We start from the raw sequence: 20,810 nt of genomic DNA, 5'->3' as shown, positions 1-20,810 counted from the left end.
TTGTTAATGTGTATTTATCCAAAGCACAGACTAAAATAGACCCCGTTCCGACTGATCGTCAGAGAGCAACACTGCCGATACTTCTTCTATGTATATTTACATACACACACACACACACACACACACACACACACACACACACACAAACATCTAGACTTCCATTTTATTCTAAACACATTATATACTGGATCTCCACGCCATGTTAGAATGCTGTTCTCCAGCTTCATCTCAGCATTTAATGATGTTTCTAAACAAAGTTTGACAGCCATCACTCACCCCACTTCCGTTCCTAGGACTTCCCTCCCAGGCTGCCCCCTTCCAGTTGTTTGGGGGCAACTGCTCCCTCCCTTTGCCCCTCTACCCTCTACCCATTCCATGCCCGGAGCCACGCTGGACTTCCCCGCACCATCAGCTTGGGCACCCAGCAGTGCCATGGAACAACATTCCATTCCATCTGCCTACTCACGTATTTCATGCCCATTATTTCATGCCATCTACCTACTCATCATTTGATGCCTATTCATGCCTTATCTGCCTATCATGTATACTGTGTTGTATGTTGTATCGTGCTGAATATTGGATATTAATCAAGTAAATGGTATTCTAACAGTTTTCTTCCAGCCCAGTTCCAATTGTTGCTTAAAGGCTGCCACAGATAGGATGAAATGAGCCCTTGGACCCGTGCAGCAACAGCTCTACTGAGACCCATGCAGCAACAGCTCTACTGAGACCCATGCAGCAACAGCTCTGCTGAGACCCATGCAGCAACAGCTCTACTGAGACCCATGCAGCAACAGCTCTGCTGAGACCCATGCAGCAACAGCTCTACTGAGCTCTGAGAAATGCAGCAAAAGCTCCACTGAGCCCCAACACCCATCGTTCTCATGGCTCGTGCAACACATGAATGGCCGCCGCTGCTCCAAGCAAGCGCAACACCGTTGCCACTCCTGTGTGCTTGTGTGTATAACGGTGTAGTTCAACCACGTCCAACTTGATCACGGTGCTCCGTAAATCATAGCTATATTTCACTGAGCCCAGCAGCAAGCACAACACAATCTGGGCCATTGCTCAAACCTCCACCCCGCTTGCACAAATCTGGAGGCACGCTACACCTCCACCTGCCGCGTGGATGTAATAGTCACACACTTAGCCAGCACCGCATGCACAGAATGCAGACGCAGGATATGCCAGACCCCTGCGCTGCTCTAACTCACAACCTGCTCATGATCTGGAATGCAGAGTTTCCACCATCAGTCATGCAGGAGGCCCACATTTATCATAGCAACAGATTCTGTTCCAGGATCACTTTCAGCCTCGCACTCATATTTGCCATTTGGCCGTTGAGATGTAGTGAGGAAATGTGGCATAGTGAGGTTAATCTGGCGTAGATCTGCATCCACGTGTCCTTATCTACAAGTCATGGATCATAGTAGCCTAAAGGTTCATATCAAACAGAGCATATTGAGCAATCAGTAACACTGACTGAATTACGCTTACTTGAGCCTCTCCTCCACTATTCTAAATCACCTTTCTCAATTTATTCCAGTGTCTAGAAGATACTTACCATAACATATTTTCTTACATTCTTTCCACTTCTATTCTAACGGTAGTAATGCATCCCCTTACCTCGCTGTAGCCATGGCGATTCTACATCCTCAGTCTCCTATTATACTGCCACCAATCTGGTCAACAGAGAAGATGCTCACTCTTGCCTACACTTAATCACTACATCTCATATCATTACACAGTCCTCCCCATCCAGCTCACTCTCCATCACAGATGCTTTTCCCACCGGTCTCAGGCTAAGTTGGGCAGATACGCACTATTCAGCCTTCACTTCTAGTCATGAGAACAAACGTATCCCTAGCAATGGAAATCGTATGCTTGGTCTTTAGTCCTTGGACACCTACTAATCTACACCCCTCAAGGGTTAGTTGAATGTAAGATATCCGACTAGTTTATCAGGTCTCCAATTGCTGTTTACTTTCCCTCTCGTAGCAGCCTCTGATGACAGCGCATTTGGGGTGTTAGCGGACATCACTCACAGTCACATGTGATCTCCACTATTGGCATCCCAGGACCATGGCCAGCTACCAAGCCAAACTCACTATTCTCTGCACTCAGTCTAAGCAATCCAATGAGTGACCTAGTGAAACACCATCAGTCCCTTCAAACTAACAGACACACTTCTCATGCTGGGCCTTATCCCCTCTGCAAGTGCATCATGAACTTCCTTATTGGGAGTTGAACATGTGCAAATATGAATGTGCTTTTCCTTACATGTAAGTGGTCTTTATTGCCCCCTGTGTCGGTGACATTATTAATGTATTTAAATGATTTACTGTATGTATCTCTTTATTTACCTACTAATTGTTCAAAGCTTGGTTCTCCTTCACCCATCAGTGGGTCACTGTGCAAGCTGTGCCTAATCATCTTCTGTAGCCTGGGCAGACATGGTTGCCCATCTTGTGTTATGAATTCTAAAGCTTTACATGAAGTGCAAACTGTTCACAAGCCTTATACTGTATGTGTGTGTTAAAGAAATTATTGTTATTATCATTGTTAAGTACATTTTGGAGTGTCACAGTTATCTTGCCAATATCTTATACGTGCACTGCTTTTGCAAAGATTATTTTTGCCAACATTGTCCTTATGTGCGTCAAGGGAAAAAGATGTACCTGCAAAAGCAGGATATGGGAGTTAGGACGAATAAGGACAAGGCCACTCTTCTTTCAATAAAAAGTTGCCCTGAGTTTCAGAGGACAGAGATTGTTTAGCAGGGAGGGGAATCCTCTTGTCTGAGCACTCTCTCCTCTGGGCCGGAGTTAAAAAACATACTACTTGTTGTGGTTCTTGTTTCTTAAAATCTTAAATACTTGGAAGATTTTCCTAACAGTGTGTGTAAGTCTGGGGGATTGCCTTTTACTTGCAGTACTTAAAGGGCCACATCATGCCCGGTTTAATATGTGGAAGGGAATCATCTGGAAACGTGACAGAATATCCAGTCTCCACACAGAAAGCTCTCCAACACAGGACACAAATGGATGAACAGCTCCACTAGAAAGTAATCTAAGATGCAATACATCTCACCTCAACGTCTCTAGTTTACAGCTGGGATCATTCAGTCTGTCTGTGAGCTCTCTGACACCTGAGTCTCCTGGGTGATTGTAGCTCAGATCCAGCTGTTTCAGGTAGGAGGGGTTTGATTTGAGGGCAGAGGACAAGAGAGAACAGCCCTCATGTGTGATGAGACAACCAGACAGTCTGAAACAAGAGATGCTCTTTCTTAATTATAAATGAAGGAAAATGCATTGAAGGTGTACAAACTATTTGCATATTCAGTCAATTTTGACTGACACTCCCTAAATGTCGCCATTTGGCATTATAAGTCCAAATCATTACAAATATTCACAGATGTCCAATTTGACATCACCCACAGGCACACTGGTGTTTCTTACTATGTGGTGGGTAAAATACTATATTACATAACATTCCTAATTACTGACCTCAGTGTCTCCAGCTTGCATTGTGGATCTCTTAGTCCTGCACAGAGCAGCTCCACTCCTTCATCCTGCAGGTCATTGTCACTCATGTCCAGTTCTCTCAGATGGGAAGGTGTACTTTGCAGCACGGATGCCATCATTTCACAGCTTGCTTTAGAGAGGTGACACAGATTGAGCCTGTTTCAAAGGAGAGTGGATGGTCAGTCTTTGAACACTGGACATTTTCAGGCCATCCTTCAGCACCATGAGGTCACTGTATCTCATGAGGATGGACACAGACACAGAGGTGTGTACTCACATTATGTACACAGCAGGGACATGGACTGGAGAAACACTACATTACACACTCTGCAGCCATGTACACAACTTGTTGTTGTTGTCTTGTAGTGTCATGTGGGCAGCAGGGGTGATTCATGTTCCTAGGGGTTAACTTAACTTAAGGCAAATAATTGTTCTTTTCCTGATTAATCAGATAAGTCTAAATGTATCTAATTCACTGGTGCATTCTCTTTTCCACTATTCTGAAATGCTTGCATCAAGGTCAAGGTTCCTTTATTAGGTCTCCCAAGGGAGAAATGTGTTCTGGATAAGGGGTAAGCTGCCACAGCCACAATACACAACACACCACAGGACATAGCACATATATGCTATACATAGAGTAAATAAAAATATAAAATGCAAAAAGGGCACACATTCACAGCCATCTGTCATGCCATAAATGACACTCACATCATATTAAAAGGCCAATAAATAGCCCATAAATAGCACTCTCTACCACAGAGTCCCATTAAGCACAGTCCCAAAGTAGACACTCACTCTCTCTCTCTGTACTCTCCAGTCACACACAGCACATCCATACACCACAGCCTCAGCACATCTCCACTCAGTTCAGCCCCCATACACAGCCCCCTACTCAGCACTTAGTATTGGTTTTGGGCCTTCCTACTGTTCTGCCCACGTTGCCCATTCATCATGTTGACTGACAGGGGGGCAGAGAATGTTTGTAGTGATTGTGCTAAACAGAAAGGGACCCTGTACCTCCTTCCTGAGTTCATGAGCTCATATTCTTGGTACAGCACATGGGAGGGGTCAGATAGAATTCTGTCAGCCTGCTGTGGAGTGGACTGCTCAGATATGTCTTGGAGAGTGAGGGGAGAAGGGACTCCATCATTTGTCCAGCTGTTCTGACCACATTACCTGGTTGGGCCTTGAACTTAACTGTCAGATGTCCAAACCAGCTGGTGATGCCATAGTGCAAGATGGACTCTATGGTGGCTCTATAACAAATTAACATGATGCTCTCACAAACGCCAAAGACTCTCAGTCTCAGGAAATGGAGACGCTGGTGCATTTTTGTCTAAATATTTGCCACGTGTGTGCCAGTTAAGATCTGTATAAAAAGTGGATCCCTAGATATTTGCAAGATGTAACCTGTCTGATGTTACTGCCATATATGGATATTTTCAATAAACATAATTTTATATGGAATGAATGAATGAATGAAAGGTGAGTGAAATGTCTGGCACAGTTTTGAGTATATGTGCACCCTTCTGTTTCTACACACACTAACAATACACACAGCGTGGGGAATGAACAATGAGTACATGAAGTAATGGAGGACAGGAGTGAGGTTATCAGCATGAGTGAGTTCAAACGGTAAACTGCAGATGGAAGCTCATAGCGGCCGCTATTAGGACGCGCCTATGAGCTGCCACATCACACTGGGAATCTATAGAGAGCTGAAAGAGTGGATGCCAGGCTGGTGGGAGTTCCTCTGCAAATGTTTTAATAAGAAAAGCAGACATGCCATCTGGCCCTGTTGCCTTGTTAAAGCATGTAGTTTTAAGCACCCTGGTAATCACCTCTGGATCTATTGTTATTCTGTTAATATCAACATGACAATTTACTTGATCTAAAACCAGCTCCCTGTGTGGATGTAGAGCTCTATATGTGCATGGACACACTAGCAGGGAGCACTGAACTGATCTGGGGTCAAATATCTCTCATCAACACAGGCACAACAATCAGAGCAAATGGTTCTCAAAATGCTTCTATGCCAAAATTTGGAATGTGTAGTATTACTGACCTCAGTTTCTCCAGGTGGCAGTTTGAGTTTCTAAGACCAGAGAGCAGCTTCTCTTCTGATGTTTGCAGATCACAGCCACTCATGTCCAACTCACTCAGTTGAGAAATATATGGCCCTAAAACTGAGACCACAACCACAGTGGAGCTGTCTTTGAGTTTACAGCTGATGAGTCTACAGAGAGAGAGGAAAACACTATCAGCAACAAGTCCTCTACACTCTTTAATTTTTAATGAATAAAAGATGGACCGTTTTTAGATCCAATAGAATGCACCAGTCTGTGAACTGTGCAAAATACAGACCTCACTTTACAGTCTTGATTCAGTGGTAGATGGAACAGTTCTCCTCCACAGTCCTGAAGCTCACTGTCACTGATATCCAGCTCTCTTAGGTGGGAGTTTGCCCACTGAAGAGTCAAGGCCAGAAATCTTCCTCTTAGTTTACAGCCAACAAGTCTGTAAAAGAATAAACCACGTAACACAAGATTGCAAATAGTGAAATCAGAGATATCAATACAAGAATAAAACCCTGATGTTGATATTGAATGGTTAACACAGTCTACAGTTAACAGTAATTTAAATGGGACACATCAGCAGCGGGTGTTATACCATCAACTGGTCTGGGACCAATTCTCTCACATCAACATTGACACAACGATAAAAGATAATGTTTCACCAATTCATGTCTTGATTCACCCCATAACAGTGAGATTCACAAGTTCTCTCCACTTCAGATATTTTACAGATATGGCTAGAATGACATACAGTATAAGCTTCAACTTTAATGTGCAGATAAGACCTCTGTGAATTCTGTGCCTTTCAGTGTTTTACTGACCTCAGTTTTTCAAGTTGGCAGTACGGATCTCTAAGACCAGAGAGCAGCTTCTCTTCTGATGTTTGCAGATCACAGCCACTCATGTCCAACTCACTCAGTTGAGAATTATATGACTGCAGAACTGAGACCACAACCTTAGAGGAGCTGTCTTTGAGTCCACGGCTGATGAGTCTACAGTGAGAGAGGAAAACACTATAAGCAACAGGTCCTCTAAACTCCTTACATTCCCAAATATGAAATGCCAATGAAAAAGATCAAAAAGATCAACTGTTTTTAGATCCAATAGAATGCATCAGTCTGTGTGCACTGTGCAAAATACAGACCTCACTTTACAGTCTTGATTCAGTGGTTGATGGAGCAGTTCTCCTCCACAGTCCTGAAGCACACTGTCACTGATGTCCAGCTCTCTTAGGTGGGAGTTTGCCCACTGAAGAGTCAAGGCCAGAAATCTTCCTCTTAGTTTACAGCCAACAAGTCTGTAAAACGTAGAGAATCAACAAATAATCACACCATCAGAAAATCTAGGAATGGAGCAGGAAAAGAGTTGTACTGTATATGGGTCTCAACACTCTTACACAGCTAACATCTGTTAAAGTGTAACTCCACAGTAAAATCAACCTAGGGTCTATTCACGGTAATTAGCATCTTCACACTTTTGATTGAGAGCAAAACTACGTTCATTGGTGACAGAGAGGTTAAAACAACAAGACCTGTATCTGTAGGAAGAAGATTGCATGGCTTCCTGATCCAGTATAATCAAATCAGAATGCGCATCAACGCAACTGTTGATCAACGCGCCCCTGCACTAAAGGAAATGCCCTTCAAGTCTGATATCAGTGATTCAGTGCTTTGTTCAAATGTAATGTGACACTACACACATCCTGTTGGGTTCACTTGACAAAAACAAAGAAAATCTGTCTGGTGCTGGGAGTCATTTGTCAGTGTGTCTGTCTTTTCTTTCTATCTTTGTGTGCATACAGTAACATACTGCAAAGTCTGTGTCCCTTATCAGTGCTCTCTTCTGGTGCTGCCATTTCATTTGTTTATTTAGCAGACGTGGGGTTCTCTAGTCATCTAGTGGTGGAACCCTGTAGGTGCATGTTTGGGTGTGTCCAGAGTGTTGTGTGTGTTGAGCCGCAGTGTCACTGGTAAGTCACTTCCCTTCAGTGTGTATGCAGGTGTGATGGCTTGGATATTAGAACACACATCCAGTTAGTCTGCCCCCCTCAGGTAAGCCCCCATCTTGCTGTACTGCTGTTTTTTTTTTCATTCGAGGCAACATTTATGAGAAATTCTCTTAAAGATGTTGCTTGACGGACCCGAGCACCACTGCTAGAAAAAATTCTAAGGGAAACACTGTCATATCAACCTAAATGTTCCACTGTGTGGATTCTGTGCTCTATATACTATCCTTCACAGATAGTGAAATCAGAGAGATGTGTCAATCAAAGGCGGGGATCACATTAGCCAGTGGCAGCGGCAAGCGTAACGCAGCGCTCAGACCATAATAATCAAAAACAAATTCTAAAAATTCGCTGCGATCAACGTTGTCACTAGAGACGGTTTATAATTCATCGTAGTAACTAGACAATCTTTGCTCTTCCATTCTTAGACAAATTTGATTGGTTAAAATACCTGAACATTCTAAAACTGACATTGATGAGCCGAGCGTTGAAAGTTTCAAAGGTTAACCAAGTTCAGCGCTCAGTTTGTTCAACGCTAGCGTTACGTTAGCGTTGTCACCTGCCGCAGCGTTGTCACCTGTCCGCTGCAGAACCTTAGAGAACAATAAGAAACCTGCCGCTTGCCGGTGGCTAATATGATCCCCGCCTAATGCTGCTACTGTCTGGTTTGACAGTAACAGGGGAGCTACAGTACACCAGACGCGTAACTGAAGCGTTCCGTTCGCAACGCGTAAAATCCATTTTAGAAGATGGGTCTATTTTTTTCGAATGTACGCGCCACTGTTGCGTCTGGTGTAGCTACTTCAATTGACCACAGTGATAATTAACTGCTGCGACCGGCTGAAACCTACGCGTCGCGAATGGAACACTTCAGTTACGCATCTGGTGTAGCTCCCCTGTAAGTGTCATTAGTCTACAATATTACTAACCTCAGTGTTTCCAGTTTGCAGTTTGGACTCTGTAGAGCAGAGGGCAGCTTTTCTCCTGACGTCTGCAGGTCATTCTGACTCAGGTCCAGCTCTCTTAAAGGGCAGTTTGCAGACTGCAGAGCTGAGGCCACGATCTCCCAGGACTTCTCTTTGAGCTCACAGCCAGTTATTCTACAAGAAGGACAGTAAAAGAGCAGTACTGTATATGTGTCCCAACACTCTTACACAGCTAACATCTGTTAATGTTAATGTTTATGTCCTGGGGCTGGTACACAAAAGATGCTCTTATCAAAGTGACGTACAACACAAAAAATGCTGTAAATTAACATTTACACACTCTTCATTTGTTGTCTTCATCAACACAGCGCAAACATTGGGAACCTGATCATGTTTGAGAAATTTGAGAAGTTTGTGAGTTTTGAGAGTGATAAATCTCTGTGGGAACTAATTATTCTGCCCGGCTGGTCAGATTATGTCTAGAATGATAAATGTTCCATCAAGGATAAGGGTGTGGTAATGTACTCTACTTTGACTGGGAACATTAGATATGTACACATTACACACTACCACTGCCCAAGTCTGAATTATTCATCTGGCCTATTTAAGGGTTCACCTATTGAGTGACGTTTTTTTGTTTCTATGTAAAAAATGCTGATAAATATAGATTAACATAGATCACATGCTTGTAAACCACTGATGCTGTTATCATCTGGTTAACGCATGTGACTTACGTTTAACAGTTTCTGTCTGCTAACTGTCTGCAAAAACCTAAAACAATGTAACAGAGAATCCCAAACTGTGAAATCAAAGAGGATACCAATTCAAGAGTAAAAACACAGATGTCGTTACTGTCAGCTTAACACAGTATATGGCAACCAGTATGTCTCTGTGAATAGTCTCCAATATTACTGACCTCAGTGTTTCCAGTTTGCAGTTTGGACTTTGAAGAGCAGACACCAGCTTTTCTCCTGACTTTTGCAGGTCATTCTGACTCAAGTCCAGCTCTCTCAAGGGGGAGTTTCCAGACTGCAGAGCTGAGGCCACAATCTCATAAGACGTCTCTGTTAGATTGCAGCCAGCAAGTCTGCCAGACAAACAAGAGAGGAAAAAACACTATAATAATGTGTCTTAAAGCTCTTAAAACATTATAGGTGTGTGTTTACATTAGACTAGTGTAAAACAGCTGGACATGCGGGTCTAGCTCTTATCACCACCATTTTCCCAATCCCTCTTCTCCCTCCCTTGACTTGAACTGTCTATTCTATTTCAAAGTACTTATTCATGAGCTTAACAATATCCTAGTGGCACTGTTACTTTGTACTTATTGCAATTGAACTGTAACTGTATTGTACCCGTATTGTACTGTACCTTGAATGTTGTATGCACGTGTGATGGATCCACTTTGGATAAATGCGTCAGCAAAAGCATTAAACGTAAATGTAAAACAAGGCACTGTATGTATTGAAGTCTTGCTTTAGTGTCTAAGGCCCCATTCACACGTATCTGCTTAAACAAAGGTATTTGTCTACGTTTGGACCCGTCATCCACATGACAACGCATATAAACAAATGTTTAAAAAAACTCCAGGCAAAGTGAAGATCTGCGAATTCTCTGTTTATAAATTGGCGTGTAGCCAGAGATAACCGGAGATCTGTGGTTTCGAACGTCAGAATATGCGCCAAAACAACAACAAATCTGCTCTGACGTCAAACGTGCGACCTTTGTTCACTGCAGAAGCATGGATTTGAGTGCCTTGAAAACGCAGATGTTCGGTTATGTGTGGAAGGTTTTTTTTTTTTAAAAAACGAGATAATGTGGATACAATTATTTTATACACAGAGGGGGGGAAATATTCGGTTTTAAAAATCCCCGGTTACGTGTGTACATAGCCTTAATGTGCAGCGATATCTGCACTCTGCACTCCACATCTCTGGTTGAATGTAAATATTGTAGCAACCAATGTGGAATGTGGACTCTCCACAGAAGACTCAGATTCAACTGGTGTAAACATGTGAATGTAAACAAGGCTTTTGTTTCTTCAAAAATCAGTGTGGACCTTTACACTTATGAGGCCCAAACGTACACCTGGTGCAAAGTACAATGCAAGGCTAGTTCTGATCTTACACCCAATAAAGTGATTCATTTTTTGCCAGTTGCACTAAATCTTGTGCCAATACAAGCAGTGTGGCAATTAACAACAGAAGGTGTTTTCTGGCGCAAGATCCAAAAATTATTATCTTATCATAATCATAATCTTATGATTAATATACCGTATATCCTTAGGATTTTTATTTAGTCATTTAAATATTACTGGGGTAAGTGTTGCCTTTTCCAGGCATACTGTGTAGAACTGTTTTGTCGTTTTCTATGAGACAACGGTGAAGTTAGTTTCACTTTGCCTATGCTAGTCACAAACAGGTTTTCGTAAAGCAAGGTTTAGTGGAAGCCCTGTGTTCCATACACGGTCTCATGTGCAAGCAGATTTCTTCAAATGCACTGATTGCCAAAATACTGATACGCTGTTTGATGTTACAAGGAATGACAGTTGTCATTCTCATTTGTTTAAAGGATGTTACGCCCAAAACACACCCAAGAAACAGAAAAACAACCCTTTTGAACAATGCGCCTGGTCTTTGATCACAAAATCATGCTGTTTTACTAGCAAATGGAGACTGGACTTAAGCTCTGGGTCTCTGAGTAGGCATTTCTGATTATTACAATAGAGCCCATAGTGACACTATAGTAACATCTCTTACAGGTAACTCGGTTCTATGACAACAGAACTGAACTTCCAACAATTTAGCATCATTCGCTAATGTAGAACATAACTCACAGAGCCTTTTTGCAGCATCTCACGACTGGAACCAGTCTCCTGCGACCTTCTGGAGAGGTTTTGTATTTGCTCAGGTCAAACTCATCCAGCACCTGATCAGACATCAGAAGCACATGAGCCAAGGCTGAGCAGTGAGCCAGTGTGAGCTGTTTCACGGCACCTTTCTCTGCCTTCAGGAAAGCCTGGATTTCATCATGAACAGAAGAGTCATGCATTTCCACCAGGCAGTGGAACAGATTGATGCACCTCTCGGGGGAGATATTTGGTCTCTGCATCACCTTCAGGTTCTTGATTGTTTTCTTCACACTCTCTGGGCTGCTGTGTGTGTGTGCCAGGAGGCCAAGCAAAAGTCTCTGATTTGACACCAGAGAAATGCCATGAAGGAAGCGAACAAACAAATCAAGGTGTCCATTCTTGCTTTCCAAAGCTTTGTTCACTGCATTCTTCAGCAGCTCATCGAGAGGCACATCTGGCAAAGACTTGGACTTCCTGCTAAGTAATGGCTCCAGGACCTCCATGTTCTTACTCAAGTAGGAGGCAAACAAATGAAGTGCAGCAAGAAACTCCTGAATGCTCAGATGGACAAAGCAGTAGACTTTCTTGTGATGAAACACACATTCCTCCCTGAAGATCTCAGTGCACATGCCAGAGTACACTGAGGCTTCACTGACATCGATCCCACACTCTCTCAGGTCTTCCTCATAGAACATGAGATTGCCATTCTCCAGATGCTTGAAAGCCAGCTCTGCGAGTTTCAATATGACACCCTTGTGTGATTCCAGGAGCCTCTGTCTATCTGTCTCACTTTCCTCTTGATACTTCTGGTTCTTCCTGGTGGTCTGGATGAGCAGGAAGTGTATGAACATTTCAGTCAGTGTTTTTGGGGCTTCTTTCCCATCATCCTGTTCCAGTATCTGCTGAAGAACAGTGGCTGAGATCCAACAGAAGACTGGCATGTGGCACATGATGTGGAGACTCCTGGTTGCTGTAATGTGTGAGATGATTCTGTTGGCTTGATTCTGGTCACTGATCCTCTTCCTGAAGTACTCTTCCTTCTGTGGGTCATTGAACCCTCGTACTTCTGTCACCAGACTGATGCACTGAGAAGGGATCTGACTGGTTGCTGCTGGTCTGGAGGTTATCCAGAGGAGAGCAGAGGGAAGCAGTGTTCCCTGAATGAGGCTTGTCATCAGCACATCCACTGATGATGCTTGTGTCACATCAGACAATGTCTGGTTCCCTTGGAAACTCAGTGGAAGTCGACTCTCATCCAGACCATCAAAGATGAACACAATGTGGCAGTCTTTGTATTCAGCATCCTGTAGCTCTCTTAGCTCAGGGTGGAAGTCAAGCAGGAGCCTGTGAAGACTGTACTGATCATGCTTAACCAAATTCAGCTCACGGAACGGAAGCACAAACATGAAATCTACATCCTGGTTAGCTCTCTCCTCTGCCCAGTCAAGGATGAACTTCTGGACTGAGACGGTTTTTCCAATGCCAGCAATCCCCTTGGTCATGACAGTTTTGATATGTCTCTCCTGTCCAGGTAAGGGCTTGAAGATGTCATTACAGTTGATTGCTGTGTCCTCTGTAGTTTGTGGCCTGGATGCTGACTCGACCTGCCAAACCTCATGCTCATTATTCACCCCTTCACTCTCTCCCTCTGTGATGTAGAGCTCTGTGTAGATCTTGTTCAGGAGTGTTTGAGTCTCTGACCTTATGATGCCTTCACATATGCTCTCAAACCTCCTCTTCATGATGGCTTTATGGGTCATCAGTACTCTGGTGAGGACATCGTCATCTGTTTGGCATTAAACAAACAAACAAACAAACAAACAAACAAATTAACAAACCATAATTCATAACTATTAAGTCAGTGTTTCTAAAATACATTTTCAGCATAATAATATTAGATGATGAAGATTTTGGTTTATTTTGAATGAATGGTCTTTATATTCAGTATGAATCCTGCTCTTGCACACAGATCTTAGAGCCTCACCTGTTCGTTTGGCCCTTTTGACTGGAGCATGCTCAGTTTGCAGATGGGTGCTGCCTGTCATGACTGTGTGCTCATCTGTGTGCTGTGGAGAGATCTGTGCCGTGTGGATGTGTGGATAAAGAGGGTGCTGGATGTGTGTATGATTATGCTGCCCCATGGCTGAGTTTGAGTACTGAGGACTCTGCCCCGTGTCTGTGTGTGGGGATGGAGGAACTTGTGCCATGTTTGCAGATGGGTTCAGATGAAGTGCCATTTCACTGTGTTGGTATGATGAAGGCGGTTCCATGGCTGTAGGTGGGTATAGGTGAGGTTGTGCCATGGCTGCAGATGGGTATAAGTGACGCTGTGCCATGGCTATAGGTGGGTATAAGTGACGCTGTGCCATGGCTGTAGGTGGGTATAGGTGAGGCTGTGCCATGGCTGTAGGTGGGTATAGGTGAGGCTGTGCCATGGCTGTAGGTGGGTATAGGTGAGGCTGTGCCATGGCTGCAGATGGGTATAAGTGACGCTGTGCCATGGCTATAGGTGGGTATAAGTGACGCTGTGCCATGGCTGTAGGTGGGTATAGGTGAGGCTGTGCCATGGCTGTAGGTGGGTATAGGTGAGGCTGTGCCATGGCTGTTGGTGGGTTTAGGTGAGGCTGTGCCATGGACGTAGTTGGATATACAGGTGGTTGTGCCATTTCACTGTGTTGATATGACGAGGGCAGTGTCATGTCTGTTGGTGGGTTTAGGTAAGATTGTGCCATGTCTGTAGACGGGTACAGTGGTTGAGTCATGTCAGGGTTCATGATGGGTTGTGTTCTGGGTCTCTTTCTGCAGCGGGGGCAGCTGTAGTCTCCTGATGGACCTGACTGGCTCCAGTAGCTGCTGATGCACTGCCTGCAGAAACTGTGTCCACAGCTGGTGATGACTGGGTCCCTCAGTAGCTGCTCACACACTCCACACCTGGACTGATCCTGGGCCAGTATATCCCTAAATCCACAAAAGGGACAACAGTCATTGCACAGAAAAACACATCATCATCTTCAAGGCAAGCCAATAGTATGCAAGTGCCACACACACACACACACACACACACACACACACACACACACACACACACACACACACACACACACACACACACACACACACACACACACACACACACACACACACACACACACACACACACACACACACACACACACACACACACACACACACACACAATCTCACAGCCATCCAACCTTTCTATATACACAGCTGTAAAACATAACGAGTTTCCATTACAGTGACAAAATCAAAGTGACAATAGGGCTCGGGCACACGCCTTGCATTCTAGGAATATTGCCACCATGTTGGTACTGTAGCGCACTGAACGTAACATCCATTCATTCAGATGCAGAAGACAAGAAGCAGAAATATAGAATTAGCGATTCTTTTCCTCTTGCGATCGTGGGTTGCACTGTTACACCCCACTACACAGCAACGTACTGTGCGACCAAGAAGGCAAAAACTAAGTAACAGGAACACACTAACAGGCGGGAGTAAATCCATAGTAATCCATAGTAAACTAAGGAGTGAGGCTGCCAATATGGATGTGCCCGCAAAGTTTTCACGTCATGATCGTCATATTGCTGAAATTCAACAAAGCACAAATGAGAAGAGCCGGTGTTTCCATTAAGTGATGAAATGCGATCAAATATTGCGTGTTATCTTCTCATGATAGTCATATTAGATGCCTGATGAAAGTGGAAGCTAAGAGACATACTGACTGGGCTACTGTGTGGAAGATCTGCTCCAAGAAAATCCTTGTAAAAGACCGATAGACAGCCAATCTGAACACCTGCGTGTACACCATTAACCAGCGGTATATTACACATTGCCAGGTTTCGCAAATGCGTGAAATACAAGCATTACAGTGAAAGACGTAGGCTATATCTTCTGATAACGATAACGAAATAAATGGTGTATTTTAACACGGTGGAGTATGACGCATTTGGTGCTTCAGTGTTGTAGCCTCGCAAGAAATTGAGCTAGAATGTCCTAGTCGTAACAATAATAATTCAATTGGACTATTTCATTCTTAAACATGTTTTAAATTTTCTCAGGCTACATGTTTTACATTCGATGTAGGCTACACTGCGAGACATATTTAGCCTAAAAAAGACAACAACACATTCACGTTGCAAGGATGACTTATTTGAGCAAGACGGTAGTCTCACGTTTTTTCAGCTTAGTGTACAGCAGATATAAGTGCCTGGCATGTGGGGGCGTGGCATCACAATGGTTGCTTTCCATCGTGATCATGATATCATCGTCCATCGGCACAACCCTAATACACACACACACACACACACACACACACACACCTGTCTACTCTTGTATATTGATACAAAAACTGGAATCTCACTTTTGATCAGACCGTGGTGGTCCACTACTGAAATTGTAAGGGTGTCCCATGGAGCAGTCACTCTTCATGGACACATAGCTGGGCACTGGAGACACTGGTCTTTGTGTCTGGGGTCTGGATACACAAGGAGACAATAATACATAATAGACTAAGCGACACAATACTAATGATGTTAACATGTCTACATACCCACTGTTTCAAACAAATAGGCACAAACTCGATGTATGTTGAAATGTTGATACTTTGTTGTTTATAGACAGACTGACACACACAAACACAAAGATTCAGCAGAAAAGTGTGTGTGCGTGTGTGTGTGAGTCTGTACAAAAGTCAGAGATATACACACACACACTCTAACCTCACCTACACTCTAACTCAATCTATGAAACACACACAAAAACTGGAATCTCACTTTTGATCAGACCGTGATGGTCCACTGCTGAAATTGTAAGGGTGTCCCATAGACCGGTCACTCTTCATGGACACACAGCTGGGCACTGGAGACACTGGTCTGTGTGTCTGTGGTCTGGTTATATAAGGAGACAAAACACACAATATATTACTGTAAACAACCTGTGTCATTAGGCTGCACAAAACGTGCCATCTTTTTCAAAGCATCTAGTGTCACACACACACAGACACAGACACACACGCACGCACGCACGCACGCACGCACGCACGCACACACCTGTCTACTCTTGTATATGGACACAAAAACTGGAATCTCACTTTTGATCGGACTGTGGTGGTCCACTACTGAAATTGTAAGGGTGTCCCATGGAGCAGTCACTCTTCATGGACACACAGCTGGTCACTGGAGACACTGGTCTGTGTGTCTGTGGTCTGGATACACAAAAACACAAAATACATAAAAGATTGAGCGACACAGCTTCACAATACTAAGAAGTTACAAGTTACAGTACCATGACTACATACCCTCTGTTTCATACAAAAGCACATACTGTATACCCAATGACACATACTGTACACACCTACACCCCCCGTCCCCCGTTCCCCCCAAAAAACACAAACAAACACACACACACACACACACACACACACACACACACACACACACATACACACACACACACACACACACGCAAGTCTACTCTTGTATATGGATACAAAAACTGGAATCTCACTTTTGATCGGACTGTGGTGTTCCACTACTGAAATTGTAAGGGTGTCCCATGGAGCAGTCACTCTTCATGGACACACAGCTGGGCACTGGAGACACTGGTCTGTGTGTCTGGGGTCTGGTAACACAAGAAGACAAAAATACATAAAAGATTGAGCGACACAGCTTCACAATACTAAGAAGTTACAAGTTACCATGACTACATACCCTCTGTTTCATACAAAAGCACATACTGTATACCCAATGACACATACACACCTACACCCCCCGTCCCCCGTCCCCCCAAAAAAACACAAACAAACACACACACACACACACACACACACACACACACACACACACACACACACACACACACAAGTCTACTCTTGTAAATGGATACAAAAACTGGAATCTCACTTTTGATCGGACTGTGGTGTTCCACTGCTGAAATTGTAAGGGTGCCCCATGGACCAGTCACTCTTCATGGACACACAGCTGGGCACTGGAGACACTGGTCTGTGTGTCTGTGGTCTGAGGACATAAGGAGAGAAAATAAATAATAGCTAGATTTAGCTGACACATCTACACTATAGTTGGTATCCTTTACCGCTTTAGCAAGGCAGCTTCAGCGCTACATTCTGGGGGCACGCTCATGAGCTCCCGTGTTCATCGCCAGAGTTCCCCTTTCAGGACACGCTCATGAGCTCCCGTGCTCATCGCCAGAATTCCCCTTTCAGGGCATTGCTGGAGACTCATTGCTCACGACTAGGCAGATCACAGGACTTCGTGAGGGTGCACTCTTTAAATGTGCGAAACTGAAATACTGTATAAAACGGAGCAACAGTATAATACTGCATCTTTCCCTTAAGACCAGATTTTTCCGTGCCATTTCAATGGCTTCAAAACAGAAAATTGTGATCATGCGCCATCAACACGCCCGTGGGTGTGCACGGTTCATTAAGGGTGAGAGCATGCACACTCCTGGAGGGATGATAACTGTGTTGGCCACAAAGTAACAAAAGACATTTGTGATGCGCCCTTGATGTCCTGGATTTCGGAAACAACTCACCTTGGATAAGACAGCACTCTTCCTGTGCTGACCCCCTGATGCCCATCAGTGGACACAACTCACCTTGGATAAGACAGCACTCTTCCTGTGCTGACCCCCTGATGCCCATCAGTGGAAACAACTCACCTTGGATAAGACAGCACTCTTCCTGTGCTGATCCCCTGATGCCCATCAGTGACGGGCTCCTCATTCTTCAGGGACTCGTGGCTGGACACGGCACATGCTGCTCTGCCTGTCTGATCTCCACCAACAGCATCCTCTTCCTCTTCAGGGACATCCATCCTAATCAATCAATAAGAAATAAACAGAGAGGGAGAGAGAAAGGTGAGTAATCTTCTCTAAAAAGAGAGATGAAAACAAATGTTTCTGATGAGAGGTTCCTCAGAAAACACTTACTTTTAGCAGCTATGTGGACCAATCAGATCTGTGGATCCATTTCTGCACCAACAATAACAGACATGTTGACAGAGACCAGGGAACCACTGGCAGAGGAAGTAGCCTTGGCCTCCTATAGCCTAACGGAAATTAATATGAACACTTAAATATTAAACCATTCCCACCACTACTACTAGATCTATCACAATAATTAATAACCTTCGAGCCGGTGCTACTGTAAGTAGGCTACTATTATTTCTTTGCCAGTTCGCTGTAAGGTGTGTTGCTCTGACTGTGTCTGCTGTTTAGCTTTAATGCTCTAAGGGACATTCCAGGAATGCACATTTTGCACAATGTAGGCAGGTAGACGTCAAATGCTCTATTTCAACATTTTCTTTTGAATATTTATTTCAGAAATATACGTAATAAACTATAAGTTATGATTTATCCAGCTCAGGCATTAAAGGTATATTCCCCATATGTCTTTTTGCTGAATGTATGCAACCCTGTTACCAATACATAGGAGTCTGGAAAAGTGTGTAAATTATGTTAAATTAAAGAAATACATGAGTTGTCATAATGCCACTCAACATCTTTAAATAAAATACCCTGGTAACTATAACAATAACCCTATCACTCTACTACAAGTACAGTCACATGGTTGTGAATCAATGCTTCAGCCTTTCCCTCAAGAATAGAAGCTACATTTAGCTAGGTTTATTTGTTAAGGTCAAGTAGGCCTACCAATGATATTTTACACAATGCATAAAATAAACATTATTCTATAGAAGTGACGAATAGGTTATAACACTGCTACATAATACTGGCAGTAGGCTAATGGGCTACAATTACATATAGATTAGGACTGACTCTGAGGTGTAGGCTGTGCTTTAGAATGGACAACTTCGATAAAAGTCAGTGGATTTCTTATCAGCAGGGGGAGCATGTCGGCCTACTTTTGAGGCTTAGAATAAAACAAGGAAAAGTTAATTCAAATATTTCTCTGATGCTCATTCCAAGATGTCGTGATGCCTTATTTCAGACATAGGGTAACAAGAAGCTGGGCCTATAGGCCTACATGGCCTACATGTCAATAAAGTAGGATAGTCTACCTACAGCATTCTTCATGGCTGATTCGTGTCGTTGTTCGGTAGGCCGTTTCTACCTCGCCTATCTGTCTAGGCCTAATTGCTTAATTAAAGATACATAAGTTATTTACATCTAGGCTACGTTTCGGTTGATCCACTTGACTGACTAGGCCTAATTTAGGTCAATTTGACTGAAGTCGCAACGTCGTTATGAAGCGTAGACCTGAGCCTAGTCAACGAACAAATCCCTGACGTCTGCGACAGGTGTCCCTCTCTAAGTTATCTCCAGGCCACGACATCAATGGACATTCTCTGTAATCGTTCTCAACTTTACTGTACATTTAACTCACTTTATCTACTTACCTTCACAAAACGTCCGAAATGTTCTTGCCCGAACAGCGGTCCCTTGAGATTACTTTCGATTTAACTTGTTCCGCGTTCATCACGTGGGCAAACGCTACGTCTGCGGCAACAACTATGGAGTTGGCCGATTGAAATAAAACTCATTGTGATTTTTGGACAGGAGTTAGAAAAATGAGCGATATTGTATTGGTAGTAGCATTGTCTGTGTTATGTCAACCTGTAGCCTAGTAGTAGGCTATATTTGTGCAACCTGTAGCTTAGTGTATTTATGCATAGCCTACTGTAGGTTCACATCATACTGTAGCCTAGATATATAGGCTATATGATGTGAACCTACAGTAGGCTATGCATAAATACACTAAGCTACAGGTTGCACAAATATAGCCTACTACTAGGCTACAGGTTGACATAACACAGACAATGCTACTACCAATATCGCTCATTTTTCTATATATCTATGGGTTCACATACTGTAGGCTACTAGTCACGTGGCTGTAAGTTAGACACACACACTCACTCACGCACAAGCACACATCATGCACATGCGCACGCACGCACGCACGCACGCACGCAAGCACGCACACACACACACACACACACACACACACACACACACACACACACACATTGTCTACCTTGTAAATGGATACAGAAACTGGATTCTCACCTTGGATCTGATTGTGGGTGTACTGTCCACTATTGAAATTGTCTGTGGTTCTATGAATGACTTTCATTGTGTGCATAATGTCACATAGTCTGTGTGCATGCAGTCACGTAGCTCTGACAGCTAGTTCACGTCCCCTCCTGTCGAGGGTTGTCAGCTTTGGATGTATTTTCATTTTCTGTAAATGTTCTTGACTTGCTTAAATTTGTGTTGAAGTTGAAAACCAGTGTTGGTTTGTAGACAGTAGGTTGTATTGTAATAGTGTGATAATTATTGCATAGGCCTACATAACTACATACCGCGTTCAGAACTGTGCTTATACAATGGTCAACACTACACTCTTGTGGTCATAAAGTGGTACTGCAA

At 43.6% G+C, this 20,810-nt stretch overlaps 1 protein-coding gene across 3 annotated transcripts in view; it reads right to left on the bottom strand.

The window, feature by feature from the left end:
* Positions 1-19,833, bottom strand: part of LOC134088544 (NACHT, LRR and PYD domains-containing protein 12-like) — a 24,027-nt gene extending 4,194 nt beyond the window's left edge. The window contains exons 1-18 of one of the 3 annotated variants that reach the window (XM_062542544.1): positions 19,781-19,833; positions 18,351-18,469; positions 18,081-18,236; positions 17,303-17,416; positions 16,908-17,021; positions 16,492-16,605; positions 16,175-16,288; positions 15,763-15,876; positions 13,366-14,339; positions 11,367-13,167; positions 9,447-9,617; positions 8,534-8,704; positions 6,744-6,896; positions 6,421-6,591; positions 5,889-6,041; positions 5,590-5,760; positions 3,507-3,680; positions 3,091-3,264 (exon numbers count right to left, since the gene is read on the bottom strand). In XM_062542544.1, coding sequence (XP_062398528.1) covers positions 3,091-3,264; positions 3,507-3,680; positions 5,590-5,760; positions 5,889-6,041; positions 6,421-6,591; positions 6,744-6,896; positions 8,534-8,704; positions 9,447-9,617; positions 11,367-13,167; positions 13,366-14,339; positions 15,763-15,876; positions 16,175-16,288; positions 16,492-16,605; positions 16,908-17,021; positions 17,303-17,416; positions 18,081-18,235 — 4,838 coding nt within the window. In that variant the 5' untranslated portion in view covers position 18,236; positions 18,351-18,469; positions 19,781-19,833. Of the gene's footprint in view, positions 1-3,090; positions 3,265-3,506; positions 3,681-5,589; positions 5,761-5,888; positions 6,042-6,420; positions 6,592-6,743; positions 6,897-8,533; positions 8,705-9,446; positions 9,618-11,366; positions 13,168-13,365; positions 14,340-15,574; positions 15,707-15,762; positions 15,877-16,174; positions 16,289-16,491; positions 16,606-16,907; positions 17,022-17,302; positions 17,417-18,080; positions 18,237-18,350; positions 18,470-19,780 lie in introns of those variants that run through there. The other 2 variants (XM_062542553.1, XM_062542562.1) reach the window with 2 other exon arrangements.
* Positions 19,834-20,810: the final 977 nt, after the last annotated feature.

Source organism: Sardina pilchardus, chromosome 1, assembly GCF_963854185.1.
Source record: "Sardina pilchardus chromosome 1, fSarPil1.1, whole genome shotgun sequence".
NCBI classification, from domain to species: Eukaryota; Metazoa; Chordata; class Actinopteri; order Clupeiformes; family Clupeidae; genus Sardina; species Sardina pilchardus.
Note: the sequence above shows the minus strand (reverse complement) of the source record. Positions and strands in the feature narration are given on the sequence as shown.